This window comes from Pan paniscus, chromosome 10 (genome assembly GCF_029289425.2).
Source record: "Pan paniscus chromosome 10, NHGRI_mPanPan1-v2.0_pri, whole genome shotgun sequence".
Classification (NCBI taxonomy): Eukaryota; Metazoa; Chordata; class Mammalia; order Primates; family Hominidae; genus Pan; species Pan paniscus.
This window is the reverse complement of record NC_073259.2, coordinates 102,630,442-102,645,153: the sequence shown is the minus strand read 5'-3', so window position 1 is coordinate 102,645,153 and position 14,712 is coordinate 102,630,442. Positions and strand designations below refer to the sequence as shown.

General features: G+C 43.8%; 1 protein-coding gene across 6 annotated transcripts in view; it reads left to right on the top strand.

Annotated features, from left to right (window-relative positions):
- Nucleotides 1-13,794, top strand: part of TMCC3 (transmembrane and coiled-coil domain family 3) — a 308,739-nt gene extending 294,945 nt beyond the window's left edge. For 4 of the 6 annotated variants that reach the window (XM_063593189.1, XM_034934245.3, XM_034934247.3 and 1 more), the window contains exons 3-4: nucleotides 2,404-2,539; nucleotides 7,860-9,177. In XM_063593189.1, coding sequence (XP_063449259.1) covers nucleotides 2,404-2,539; nucleotides 7,860-8,249 — 526 coding nt within the window. In that variant the 3' untranslated portion in view covers nucleotides 8,250-9,177. The other 2 variants (XM_055095995.2, XM_034934246.3) reach the window with 1 other exon arrangement.
- The last annotated feature ends 918 nt before the right edge of the window (nucleotides 13,795-14,712 follow it).

Genomic DNA, 14,712 nt, shown 5'->3' with positions numbered 1-14,712 from the left:
TACAGGCAACAACTCACGTGCATCTTAAGATGCTGATTCAGTAGACTTCCGTTATAGTGTCATTATGCTAATTCAGAGATCTATATTTGATTTCCCTCCATAACAACTGTCAAGTACACACTTACTCATTACCCAACAAAGTTAATCTTATTTGGCACATCAATCTTGAAGTCCTTATGTAATTGTTTCTTTGTTTGTTTGAGATGGAGTTTTCACTCTTTCTCCCAGGCTGGAGTGCAGTGGTGCGATCTTGGCTCACTGCAGCCTCTGCCTTCTGGTTTCAAGCGATCCTCCTGCCTAAGCCTCCCGAGTAGCTGGGATTACACGCACCCGCCACCACGCCCAGCTAATTTTTATATTTTTAGTAGAGACGGGGTTTCACCATATTGGCCAGGCTGGTCTCAAACACCTGACCTCAGGTGATTCACCCGCCTTGTCCTCCCAAAGTGCTGGGATTATAGACATGAACCACTGCGCCCAGCCTATGTAATGTATTTTTTTATGTTCTGTAGTTTGCTCATTAAACTTTTTACTCTAAAGTAAAATAAAGAACTTTCCAAAGTCATCTTAAGATTAAAGTATACATTCAAAACCTTTGGCTTATATTAGGTAATTTTAAAGTAGATGTTTTGTAGGCTGGCTTTTAGGTGCTTATAACTTATTAACACAAAGTGTGTAAGCCCAAATATAAGGTCATTTTCCCCATTTTTTCCAATAAAGAGATACTTCAAAAGTTTTTTAGTCAAAGTTAATAATACATTAACTTCTAAAAATGTAGATAAAATAGTAAAATGCCTATTACATACTATAACATTAAAAGTTTAAATTTAGTTTACTTATTGTTTTATAATTGATGTATGATTTTATGTCTGTATTAATTTACAAATGTGGCCTTTTCAATTCTCCAATTTTATGAAACAAAATTTTCCATATGCATCTTTGGAATCTTTGTCACACAAGAATTATATTTTAAGTCACAGCTTTTCCAGAGTATGAACATCAATTCTATCGAAATAGTCTGGGATATAGCACTTTCTAGATGCACATTTTCTCCCAAGTTACAGATCCCTATTTATGTGAGTTCAGGACGGTTTCTGTTTGCATCTGTCCTGTGGTTACGTTTGTGACCCGCGTGTTACAGTCACCACCTGTATTACTGAAGAGACCTTTAAAGGCTTATTCACAGCAGTAGCAGCATTTGACATCTGAGAAGTCATGCCTGAGAATAAGCATTAAATCTGGATGAAGCTCTTTGGTCCTCTTTATAAAATGATTCTGTCAGGTGACCTATGTAAGCATCTGAAATTGGCGTTGATCAAAGTCATTCCAGTCTAATGAATGCATCTTCTCCAAACAGTACATCCTGTTTCAAAATACACAGTATAAGATTTTTTGTTTTGTTTTGTTTTGTTTGTTGTTGTTGTTTTGAGATGGAGTCTTGCTCTGTCGCCTAGGCTAGAGTGCAGTAGCGCGATCTGGGCTCACTGCAGCCTCCACCTTCTGGGTTCAAGCAATTCTCCCATCTCAGCCTCCCGAGTAGCTGGGATTATAGGCACGTGCCACCACACCCAGCTAATTTTTGTATTTTTAGTAGAGACGGGGTTTCACCATGTTGGCCAGACTGGTCTCGAACTCCTGACCCCAGGTGATCCACCTGCCTTGGCCTCCCAGAGTGTTAGGATTACAGGCGTGAGCCACTCACCCAGCTAAGGTTTCAAATATGAGAAAAATAATCTTCAGTGAGAGGGGCAGGGCACAGGAATGAGAATCTTTGTACTTCTGTTCCTTTAGATTTGGACATTTTGAAACACTGCATGATGAACCATCTATAATTTGTTATAAGCTTAATTTTGTATTGTCAGTTAAGTTCCAAGAGCTGAAATCCATAATCAGTGCGTGTTTGCATGCTGGGAAATAGTAGAGTTGACCCCAGAGTAGAAGGTGATACTAAAAGCATGGTGCTTTCCCTGTGGGCTCTCTGGCCATGAACCCCAACAGCAGTGTCAGGGCAGAATAGGGAAAAGGCACCACAGACACCAGAGGTCCTGGCCCTCCTTTAGCAGGATCCCACAGAGCCCTGTCTCCTGCCTGGCCCTGGCAAATGCATCAGCTGATGAGCTCTATCTTGAGGTCACCGCAGCTAGCTAAGGTGCTAGTCTGACCCGTGTGCACCTTCAGTGGCAAGGACAGAGAGTCAAGACCCCAGAGACTGGATCTTTCCAGAGCTGGGACTCAGTGTTATCCAAAAGCTCAATTCCCACAGCTAGCCTTACTCTTTTAGAAAAACAGCCCATCAGGGAATGAGAGCAAGCCAAAAGGTACTGGCGCAGGAAGATAAAAAGGACATCGTTCCACAATGTGCTGTGAAAGGTCACACTGGGAATCGGCTCCTCTCTTTTAAAGGTATGAGCGACTGGAGGACCAGCTGCATGACCTGACGGACCTGCATCAGCATGAGACAGCCAACCTGAAGCAGGAGCTGGCCAGCATTGAGGAGAAGGTGGCCTACCAGGCCTATGAGCGCTCGCGGGACATTCAGGTACCTTTCCCTTTGTGATTAGACACAGGCCTGGGCTCTTCCTGGGCCTTAATTCATTTAACAGTCTAAATGTTTATGCCTAAGTCCTAGAGGGTTTCTGGCACATGGCACAAAATGTTTTCTCTGCACAAACATTTTATCTGCACCATGTTAACCCCACTAGTTGATGTTATAGTCATTACTAAGTAAAAAGACAATATTCTTTTCTTTTTCTTTTTTTTTTTTTTTTTGAGGTGAGTCTCGCTCTGTGGCCCAGGCTGGAGTGCAGTGGGTGATCTCAGCTCACTGCGACCTCTGCCTCCCGAGTTCAAACGATTCTTCTGCCTCAGTCTCCTGAGTAGCTGGGGCTATAGGCACATGCCACCATGCCTGGCTAATTTTTTTGTATTTTTAGTAGAGACGGGGTTTCACCATGTTGGCCAGGCTGGTCTCAAACTCCTGACCTCAAGTGATCTGCCCACCTTAGCCTCCCAAAGTGCTGGGATTATAGGTGTGAGCCACCGTGCCTGGCTAAGAGACAATATTCTTTATACTTTATGCCTAAATCAATTAACAAGTATTTATTATCCACCCCAAGCCCATCACCGCCAAAACTGTAAAATGTAAAAATAGGAGACAATCTCTGGCTTCAAGAAGCTCACTGCCTAGGTGGAGAGTGTGGGATAGCGCAACTGCCAAAGAACTCAAGACAGCACAAACATTGGCCAATTTACACGACACGGACTCTGTGAGCCACAGAAATTTAGCCATGTGGCGCCTAGCAAGCTGTGGACCATGGGAGCAGTCAGTCATTTAGTGGCAAAACATTTCCACGTTCAGTCCCACGTCTGCCATATCAGTTGTGTGACCCTGAGTAAGACTTGAGCCTATTCACTCATCTGTAAAATAATAGCATTCACATGGCCAGGCGCTGTGGCTCACAGCACTTTGGGAGGCCAAGGCGGTTGGGTCACGAGGTCAGGAGATTGAGACCATCCTGGCTAACATGGTGAAACCCCGTCTGTACTAAAAATACAAAAAATTAGCCAGGCGTGATGGCACACACCTGTAGTCCCAGCTACTTGGGAGGCTGAGGCAGGAGAATCGCTTGAATCCGGGAGGCAGAGGTTGCAATGAGCCGAGATCGCACCATTGCACTCCAGCCTGGACGACACAGTGAGAGTCTGTCTCAAAAAATAAATAAATAAATTAATTAATTAATAATAGCATTTGTATTTGTAAGAAATTAAAGCACTTCGATACATACTGTGTGCTCAATACTAGCAAAACACTTCACAGGTTTCTTTTTTTCCCATTTACTTCTCAGCAACACTTTAAGGTAGTTTCTGTTATTATCCCCACTTCTCAGATATGGAGACCGAGGCACAGAGAGGTTAAGTGGCCTAAACAAGGTCTTGCAAGTCATCCTTAAGGAAGGAATGTAATTGAATGTCCTAGAGAAGGCGGGACTGGAAGGAATGGGTAGGATCTGGGTGGATGGAAGGAAAGGATAATGGGATCAATATAAACAAAGTTGTGCTCCAGTATTTCCTAATGTGATCCTAGCACGTAGTGAAACAACCCCAGGCTCCTTGATTGCCTTAAAAAAAAAAAATTGCCCAGGGCTGGTGGCTCACACCTGTAATCCTAGCACTTTGGTAGGTTGAGGCAGGAGGATCACTTGAAGCCAGGAGTTTGAGACCAGCCTGGGCAACATAGTGAGACCCCTCGATCTCTAAAAACAACTTTTTTGTAAATTAGCTGGGTGTGGCAGTGTGTACCTGTAGTCCCAGCAACTCAGGAGTCTGAGGTAGGAGGATGGCTTGAGCCCAGGAGTTCAAGGTTACAGTGATTGTGCCAATGCACTCCAGCCTGGGGGGTGACAGAGTGAGGCCTGTGTCTCTTAAAAAAGTACTCTTCAAGCAATGCCCAGCTTCATTTTTATGAATTTTCTCTGTGGACAATAGTCATTTTCTCCAGCTCTAGGAAGGCTGAAGGCTGTAAGTCCAAGCCCCACTTTACAAGGGAGAAAATTAAACATAAAGATAGCGCTTTATCCTGCAATGTGTGACCTGGAGTTTCAACTGGCCACATTTTTATTCCACTCTGCTGAGGGCTGAGCCTGTGCTAATCCCAGATGCCTACTTGGGACAGTTCTGGGAACCAACACATCAGAGCTGATGGGAAATTCTGCCCCCAGAGACCGCATCTCAAAAGACACTTGGGAGGTTTCTGGCCCTGTTCTGGATTAAGAGACTTTGCTTCACCACTGGCTTATTCGAGACACTTGAACCCATTTAAATGTTAAATGTTGCCAAGTGGGCCGAGTGCAGTGGCTCATGCCTATAATCGCAGCACTTTGGGAGGCTGAGGTAGAAGGATCATCTGAAGCCAGGAGTTCAAGACCATCCTGGCCAACATAATTAGAAAAAAATTTTTTTTTAATTATTATAGCTGGACATGGTGGCATGCCTATAAACTTAGCTACTTGAGAGGCCGACGAGGGAGGAGTTTGTGGCTGCAGTGAGCTGTGATCACACCACTGCACTCCAGTCTGGGCGACAGAGCAAGACCTTGTCTCCAAGAAACAAATAAAAATGTTGCCAAGTGAACAGTACAATTGCTTCACGAAGTCGTTCTATTTTAGAGCATGTTTCGGGTGTCACTGGGTGGTATCTGAATGCATGGTTTTCTTATTTAGTGGATAGTTTGGGTTAATATTGTTCTTCTGTGTTTTAACAAACATATTTTAGTGGTGAAGGAGGGACCACACAAAGGGAACTTAAAAATCCAGAGAGGTTCATTTCGACGTTTTCTGGTTTCATCTTTCACTCAGAAGTGCAAAGAGGACATCTGTGTGAATGACTGGAGCGTCTTCCCTGTCACGTTGGTTAGAATCCTGGCCCTCCTCATGTATGCTGTGTGACCCTGGATGAGTTAGTGCTCTGTGCCTCAGTTTCCTCCTTAATAAAATGGAAATATTAATGAGCTCTACCTCAAAAGGTTGTCAAGGAAGATTAAATGGAATAATCATGTAAAGTATTGAAATCTTTGCCTGGCACATAGTAAACAGTCAAAAAATAAATACTGTCCATTCTTTTTATTACATCCGAGAGTAGCCACAATCCTCAGGGCTTCTAGCAGTTGGGCCTTTTGACTTCATCATTTTTTCATATTTGTTTTGTTCTTACAGGCACGGTTACACAAAGGGAATGGGCTGCCAGAGACAGGGAGACTGTTGCCTGCAGGGATGTCAGGGTTTTGTTGTTTTAAACAACTGAGTAGTTTTTTAAACCCTGAATTCCCAGTTAAAAACGTTTCAAGATAACCCCTTTTTATGGTCATCATCCCCAATAAGTTAATTACTGGAATCAAGGAAGTACCACAAATTGTGGGGCTGAATACTCTGGCTGCTGTGACTCAAATTCCTTGGAATTCACCCTTAATTTTCTTGGATTTTTCTTTTGGTTAAAAAAAATTGACAGCAGTTGTAAGACAATCCTAAGATCGGTCTATTTGTACACGTAATTCATCTTATAATCAAAGATTCATGGATTTTCCTAAAAGGTTGGTCTTTTGTCTTGTTCCATCACCTTTTCTGTGTTATGCCTAAAATAGAGGAAACCTTGGACCCAAGTGGTTGAAAAGAACACATGATTTCTAGTACATGCCTGTTATTGTTGAAAGCCAGCACTTTCTCTAATGTAAGATCTGAAGAAGTTTTATCCTTTTCGTTGGTAGCCTAGTATAATAGAAGTTACTATAGTAACAGAGAACCTGTTCTTTGGCCCATAGAGTTATTCAGCAGAAGAAAAGCAAATCAATCTTGGAGCCATTATTCTTGTTTAAAACCTGAAAAGGTGACTATATTTTAATTGAGCAAACACAGATTGGCAAATGAGTTAGAACAGAGAGGGGCACATTGTACTACCTCTAGTTAGATCCTTTTCACCCTGCAGGCCTGAAGGTTTCTCTCTCAAGCCTCACATTCTGTTTTTTTTTTTTTTTTTTTTGAGACCGTCTTACTCTGTTGCCCGGGCTGGAGTGTAGTGGCGTGATCTCGGCTCACTGCAACCTCCGCCTCCTGGGTTCAAGTGATTCTCCTGCCTCAACCTCCTGAGTAGCTGGTATTACAGGTGCATGCCACCATGCCCAGCTAATTTTTGTATTTTTTTTTTAGTAAAGAGGGGGTTTCACCATATTGGCCAGGCTGGTCTTGAACTCCTGATCTCAAGTGATCCACCCACCTCGGCCTCCCAGAATGCTGGGATTACAGGCATGCGCCACTGTACCCATCAAGCCTCACATTCTCTTACTGGCACCTAGCTGTCTCTTTCATATTCAGCCAGTGTGTGGCACGTGCTGCATGCCTGGCGCTGGCTCTGTGCTGGAGAGGACAGCAAATGCCAGATGGGCTAGTTCCTGTCCTCAGGCAGCGTATGTCTTGTGGTTGGGGAGGAGAGCTGAAGGGAGACTTGATCTCATCTCATGGATCAGGAAAGGCTTCCCCAGAGATGTGGCAATCAACGCGAGACCTAAAAAATGAGTGGGAGATCCATGGGTGAAGAAGGGATGGAGTAGGGGAGGCACATGTCTCAGGCAGAGTGTACTGAATATGCAGAAGCCCTGAGGTGAGTCTATGCTCCTTTTCAGAACTTAGAATAAAGCTGGGTGTGGTGGCTCGCACTTGTAATTCCAGTCATTCAGGAGGAATGGAGGCAGGAGACCAGAGGTTGAGGTTGAAGTGAGCTCTGACTGTGCCATTGCACCCTAGCCTGGGCAACAGAGTGAGACCCTGTCTCTTAAAAGAAAAAAAGAACTTAGAAAAGGCCAGAGTACTGTGACAGGGCAAGCGGCTGGCATGAAGTCATTAAGTGAGGGAGGAGAGGGAGCTGAACCTGGCCTTGCAAGGCCTCAGAAGGCCATGTTAAAGATTGTAAAGGTTTTATGAAAAGGAGTGATACCAAATATGCATCCTTAAAAGACCGCTTGGGTGGCTGTGTGGAAAATGGATTCGTGAGGGTGGGGAACAAAAGGGTGTATAGGGAAATTCGTGAAAGGTTATTGCAGGCAAGAGATCCCGGTGACTTAGATTGGGGTGCTGACCGGGTGGAGAGAGAACCGGACCAATTGAGCTAGAAACTGGATGTTTCCTCCGTGGCTGGGCGACGGGTTGGATGAGAAGGGTATCAGGGTATGCCCGTTAGGCTTCTGGTATGAGGAACTGGGTGGATCATGGTGCTGTACTCTGAGAAGAAGGACACTGGAAGGGAACAGGGTTGACTGCAGGTGTTGGGTAGCTGCAATACATGAAGCCATATTTGTATGTGTTGCATTTGAGGTGCTTTCAAGAAGCTCTGATGGAGATGTCAAAGAGGCACGGAGATCTGTGAGTCAATCTCAGAAGAAGAACTGGCCTAGAGATACACTTGTAGCCATCTGTGTCTTAGTAATTGAAGACTTGGCATGGATGAGATCCAGGGAGATAGCCTCGGATGGTGTCCTGAGTAACACCGCGTTCAGAGAGCAGGTGAAAGCACAGTTGCCCCACAGTCAGCCCCAGTCCCTTCCCCTCCCTTCTCTCGCCTTTCTCCGCCAATCTCTAACTGATGGACAAAAATCTTTGAGCGGTGGAAATAAGGACTGGCCATTGGAGATCCCACACACTCCTTGGCTGAAAGGTGGAGTAGTCACAAAGTGGAACCTCCCTCCTCCTCTGCTTTGTCCCTGATGGCACCAACAGGCACCAATATTTTATATCACTTTATTTCAAAAATAGGTAAAGTCAGGCTGGGCATGGTGACTCACGCCTGTAATTCCACCACTGTGGGAGGCCGTGGCAGGCAGATCACTTGAGGTCAGGAGTTTGAGACCAGCCTGGCCAACATGGTAAAACCCTGTCTCTACTAAAAATACAAAAATTAGCCAAGCGTGGTGGCGTGCACCTGTAATCCCAGCTACTCAGGAGGCTGAGGCAGGAGAATTGCTTAAACCCAGAAGGCAGAGGTTGCAGTGAGCCAAGATCACGCCACTGTACTCCAGCCTGGGTGACAGAGTGAAACTCTGTCTCAAAAAAAAAAAAAAAAAAAAAAAAAGATGAAGTCGGCTGGGCATGGTGGCTCACACCTATAATCCCAGCGTTCTGGGAGGCCGAGGTGGGCCGATCACGAGGTCAGGAGATTGAGACCATCCTTGCCAATATGGCGAAACCCCATCTCTACTAAAAATACAAAAATTAGCCAGACATGGTGGTGCGCGCCTGTAGTCCCAGCTACTTGGGGGGCTGAGGCAGGAGAGTTGCTTGAACCCAGGAGGCGGAGGTTGCAGTGAGCTGAGATCGCACCACTGCACTCCAGCCTGGTGACAGAGCAAGACTACATCTCAAAAAAAAACAGGTAAAGTCAAAAAACTTAGCCATACTTCCTCATTTATGGTATTTTGTGGTTGTATCCACATGCTCTTCTACTCGTGAACAACAGGAGAAAATGAGCCTGGGATTCTTGTTCCACATCTTTGTCTATCACCATCATCATCGGTTTGGGGATTCGCAGCCGCCTGGGCATTGGGCTTTCTGAGCTGGGGCTTTTGTGTACAGCTGAGCGAGCACTCACGTGTTGCTCACCATCCCAACACCGTTTGACCCTTGCTCTCCCTCTTGCTCACAGGAAGCCTTGGAATCCTGCCAGACTCGCATTTCTAAGCTGGAGCTCCACCAGCAAGAGCAGCAAGCTCTGCAGACAGACACCGTGAATGCTAAAGTTCTCCTGGGGAGGTGCATCAACGTGATCCTGGCCTTCATGACTGTCATCTTAGTGTGTGTGTCCACCATCGCGAAGTTCGTCTCACCCATGATGAAGAGTCGCTGCCACATTCTTGGCACCTTCTTTGCCGTGACTCTTCTTGCTATATTTTGTAAAAACTGGGACCATATCCTGTGTGCCATAGAAAGGATGATAATACCAAGATGAAGCCACTGGTTCCTGCCTTCAAGTTCTTTCAAGTTTTATTTTAAAGAAAACTCTGTGCATACTACCAAATTTTACAGTGAATGATTGTGCGGACTCGTGTGTAAGAAAAACTAGGGCTGTGTGGTGTAAATAACTACAATTCTCTTAACTCGGTAGCAGTTGCCAACTCAGTCCTTGTACTTCGTTAACACGAATCTGTTTCAGAGCTCTCCTACCTTGCTCACTGCCTTAATCAGACCGATTTCCTGCCCACCTGACCAGCCCAGCGTGGTAAACCTCTGTATATTGAGACCTTGGCATAATTGGTGATCCAGAAGAAAGAGGTCTCTCTCCTAAGTCACTGTCAGAATTGAGCTTCACAATTGCTAATGGTTGTTTTCTGTGAGTCCTATATAAAGCAAGGATATGCATGATTCAGGGAATGAAGAATCACAGGCTTGGGCAGTGTTAAACACTGTGGCCTATGGTCCCCGTGTGATCCACCCTGCTTGTCTCCAGGGGACCATAGGTCCCGTCATGTACTCAGTGTCCACAGCAGTCAGTCGTGTATGACCCTGTAACGTGGAAATCTTATCACACACCTGTTATCCAACAAGTCTACCTGAGGGGTTTTGTTACACTTTAAATGGGAAGGCATAGGGATTTATGAATGGGGCTTTCACCTTCTCATACCCAGGCAACCAACACCTGATTTTGTCTCAACTGGCTAGCAAATGCCCAGCCTTCAGAGTGTGCAGGAATGTTTTCAAATCCCTCATCAGACTGTGACTTTAACATTAATTTGGAATCCTGTGAGCACTACTCTGAAGGTTTGTGTTTTGGCAAATCTTTTTTCTTTTTTGAGACAGGGCTCTGCTAAATATTGCTCAGGCTGGTTGCAAACTCCTTGCTTCAAGGGATCCTCCCACCTCAGCCTCCCAAGCAGCCGGGACTGCAGGCACAAGCCACCATGCCTGGCTGTTTTTTGGCAAATCTTGATTGTGATAAGCCCCCCTGGAGGATATGATTCACTTTATGTGATTCATCTTATTCACAGGTCTGTGAGGGACTGCAAAGCTTACTCAGGAAATGAAAACAAATGATGGTCATGTTGCAGTTTTTTCTTTGAAGGACAACCGAACCGTAGCCTCTAAAGTTAAAGTGCACTGAGGTGTCGGAACGCTGAAAGCATGAGGAAACGAGGATGTAGGGTGTGACTGAATGGTGGCTAGATTAGTGGGAGCAATTCACCTGGATGAAGATTGAGAGCATCGTCTTTGAGAAGTGAAAGGCTAGCAAGAATAAAATAAATTAAGTCCAGTGTTTGAACCAAGGTTGCCACCTGTCTCTTAACATCTCACTGAACATAAGTCCTGAGGTATTAGGACGACCATACTGCCTCTGAGCTGAAAACATTCAAAAGTTCACATCCCTGTTTGGGGGATACCATTCACCACCTTCAGCCCAGATGATACTTTCCTTTAAATCTGTGTCTCTGTGTGTATAACAAAGAGGAAGATGGAAACAATGTTCATGGAAACTGCTGTTGAGCCCCTTGTCCCACCACTCCCGCCATCTGCTGCAGGCAGGAAGGCATGTGAGTGTACATTTTCTTCCAGAAGACATCAGGTCCCCTGGATTCAAATTAAGTGCAATATTTTGCAAACAGCTCTTCTTAGGGAAATCTCCTGAAGGAAAAAAATGTGACAGGATGTTCCATAGTCTGAGAGAATGGAATCGTTGAGCATTTAGTACAAGTCCAGTGTGTGTGAGTGGGACTTAGGCAGCTCAAGCTTGCTTTTTTTTTTAAGCGTACAATTGAGTGGTTTTAGTAAATTCACAAACTTGTTCAACCATCACCACTATCTAATTCCAGACTCACGCTTTTTTAAACAATAAATGTCATTTCATGAAATCTTTGGTGATAAAGTATTTTGGATTCAGAGAAGAGCTCCCTTACCAGTCCTACCCTGATCTCATGGCTGTCTCTCCTTTCATTGTCAGACTCCCCCTGGTCTACCGCGTTGATGTGTATACACTGATCTTTCAAGTCTAGGAGACAGATAAGGAGGCCAGGTGAAAGGCAGGGAGGCAGAGAGAATGTTGTGCTTCCTTTAGCTTTTGTATTTCGATGGCCAGCATTATCCTTTACCTGTGGGCATCAGACTCAGCGTGGGCTGAGTGCTGAGTGTAACTTACACTCCTAAATCAAGCTGGGGCCTGGGTGGGCCCCTCTTGGTATCTGTGAATCTTTCCAAGCACCACTTCGGACACACCAGGGATTGAGTGCTGCTGTTAGTTTAGAGAAGGAGAGATGTCTAACCCTTGAGGTGAAGGGCTCTGGGAGGGTCCAAGAAGACGTAGGCTTCTTTTTCACACCAGCCCACACCATTCCAGTGCTCAGCCTAGCAAATGTGCTTTAACGCACACTTCTCAGACCTGTGATCCGTGTATCTTCTCCCCAGTGACAGAAGTAGAGAAGAGAATGAAAAGCAGCACACTCCGTCCCCTCTAGTCTGGAGCTGTTAACAGAATCTGCTAGAAACTAGCTTTATTCTAACATACCGTAGGATCTAAATCCTCCTACCTGGATCATGAATTCCTTTGAAATAATTCATATTTTCATTGACTCTCACTAAATGTCAAATAACCTTGTTTTCACCTGGATAGGCTCAACCTACCTGGCATATTTATTTCGCAGTCTTGTTGAAAGTTCATGAAACTTTGTACTTTTTAATAAGATGATACACTCGAAGGAAACTTTTAATCTCTGCAGTTTATTCTCTCTTAAGGAATAAACACTCCCACTGTTTGTTCTCTTCAATGTGTAAGGAGATTAAATGACATTTTAGAAATATTACAATTAAAAATAGTGATGTAGCTGTAACATATGCTGGAATTGGATATTTAATTTATGTTTGTGTCAACTATAATCCTTTCCCCACACCTTTCATTTATGGTAAACATCTTGAGCAAACCCAAAGATGGAAAGTGCTTGTTGGGTGGGTAAGCACCACCTGGTCTCTCAGCAAACACTCCTGAGTGGTTGAAGATGCTGGACATTGGATTCTAGCACTGGGTTTATCTGGTGACATAGTCTCCTGTGGGTCTTGAGTTGGTTATTTCAAGCTCAAACTTTGAATATGATTAAACCAGAACACCCCACCCCCAACTGCCAAAAAAAAAAAAAAAATGGAAATCCATAGTGAAACAGCAAAAAAGTACTCCGTTGCTGGGTTTGGACAATGAACGTGGGATTAGTCCCAAGTTTCTAGCTTGGAACGGTAGCATTTTTGCCTGCATGATCCTCATCAGCTATTCACAGAAGGAAATCTTCCGAAACTCCGTCTTTCATTTCAGCCGGTGAGGCTGTTATCCTTCTCTGTCAATTAGCATTCATGTGGTTTTCGCTCTTTCCAGCTCTGTCACTCTTGTTTTCATTTAAATATTGCCCCACTCTGTGTTTATTGCCTTGCCATTTCTCTAGCATATCAGATTTAATTATGGGCTCAGTAATAATGAGGAACTAGCTTCCCTCAGGCAACTAATTACTTTTGTCTTTTTTGGTCGGATTGTACCAAATTATTTTGCATTGAATGGGAATGTTTTTGCAGTGAATCCAGATATAGTTGTATTGGTTTGGAAAAACATTTAAATATATTTATTCATATGAACATGTGTGATTAAACAACCTATTTTACATATTTCTGTAATTCTGAGGAGTGGGCTGGGGGTAGGAAGAAATGGCACCACTTAAAATTCAGGGCTTATATGAAGAGGTGTTTTAAGGTTAGCACATGCACAAAGGAACTAGTTGATTTAAAAAGATAAATCACTGCAAAGAATGAAATTGGCTTATTCACATCAAAACTAGATAAGATGCTAAAAAAAAAGATATGAAACAGAACTAACCTATAGTTTCCTGAAATCAGTACAGTTTTATTTATAAGAAGCTAGAAAGTAATGCACCTTGATTGTTTTAGGAATGATTTATGTGTTGCAATTTTAATTTATTTAAAGCATGTCTACTGTGTTTGTCCTAAGAGAAATATTTCAACAAAACGTGCTCTGTGTTTAAGATATGTTTAGGCAGTAGTTAGCAACTCTGAAAGTAGAAACTGGAAATGTTTATTGTGAGGCTTGTTGCAGAATTTCCATTTTGTGAGTTACTACTTAGTTTCATGTCAGCCTAAAATTGTAAATTCCCTGTAGATCTTCACCCCATTGTGGTGTCATCAATGAATCCAAAGCAGGTGCCATTATTTTTTTAAATAAACACTTGATGTTAGCTTTGGTGTTAAATAAAGAGGTAGATTTCTTAAATTTTCACATTTGTTGGAGCCCATCTCAGTAGCAAATGTGTGTGTGTGTGACCAATTTTTTTAATAGATTTTATTTTTTAGAGCACTTTCAGGTTCACAGCAAAATTGAGCAGAAGGTACAGAGATTTCCCTTATAACCCCTGCCCCCAGACAGGCATAGCTTCCCCTCCACATTAGCGATATTTCCCACCAGAATGGTGCACTTGTTACAGTTGATGAACCTGCATTGACACACATCATTATCCAAAGTTCATAGTTTAGGGTTCATGGTGTTGTCATTCTGTGGGTTTGGACAAATGTATGACTACATGTATCCCCCATTACAGTATCACACAGAATAGTTTCCCTTCCCTAAAAATCCCCTGTGCTCCATCTATTCATCCCCCTCTCCCCCTGTAGTCAATTTTTAAATGAATCTCAAGTCTTCTATATATCGTAGGAAGTTGGTGATGTGTGGCCCATTGCTTGAGCCCCGGCAGAAGGAAGAGTGGTTTATTCACAGTCATGCTAAGATGCTAGCAAACATGTCCTTGTGTTGAAAAAGGGGAAGTGATGGCGAGGACAAAGCACAGCCTTCATGAGCTGGAATGAGACACCAAGGGCAATGCCAATCTGGGTGGGCACAGGGCAGCAGCACAGGAGGGAGCAGACGCCTGACTCCGGCAGTCGGTTTAGTGGACTGTCTCCAGTTTGTCTGGGGCTTTGGTGTCTACAATGCACTTGATTTCACAGTGTGTGAACTCATATGAACCAGTCCAGTAGTACAGATACCAACGCTATTCCTACAATATTCCCCCTTTATCCTCAGGGGATGCCTGAAACCTCAGATAGAACTGAGCCCTGTATATACCATTTTTCTTATACATACATATGATAAAGTTTATAAATGAGGCACAGTAAGAGATTAATGACTAATAATAAAACA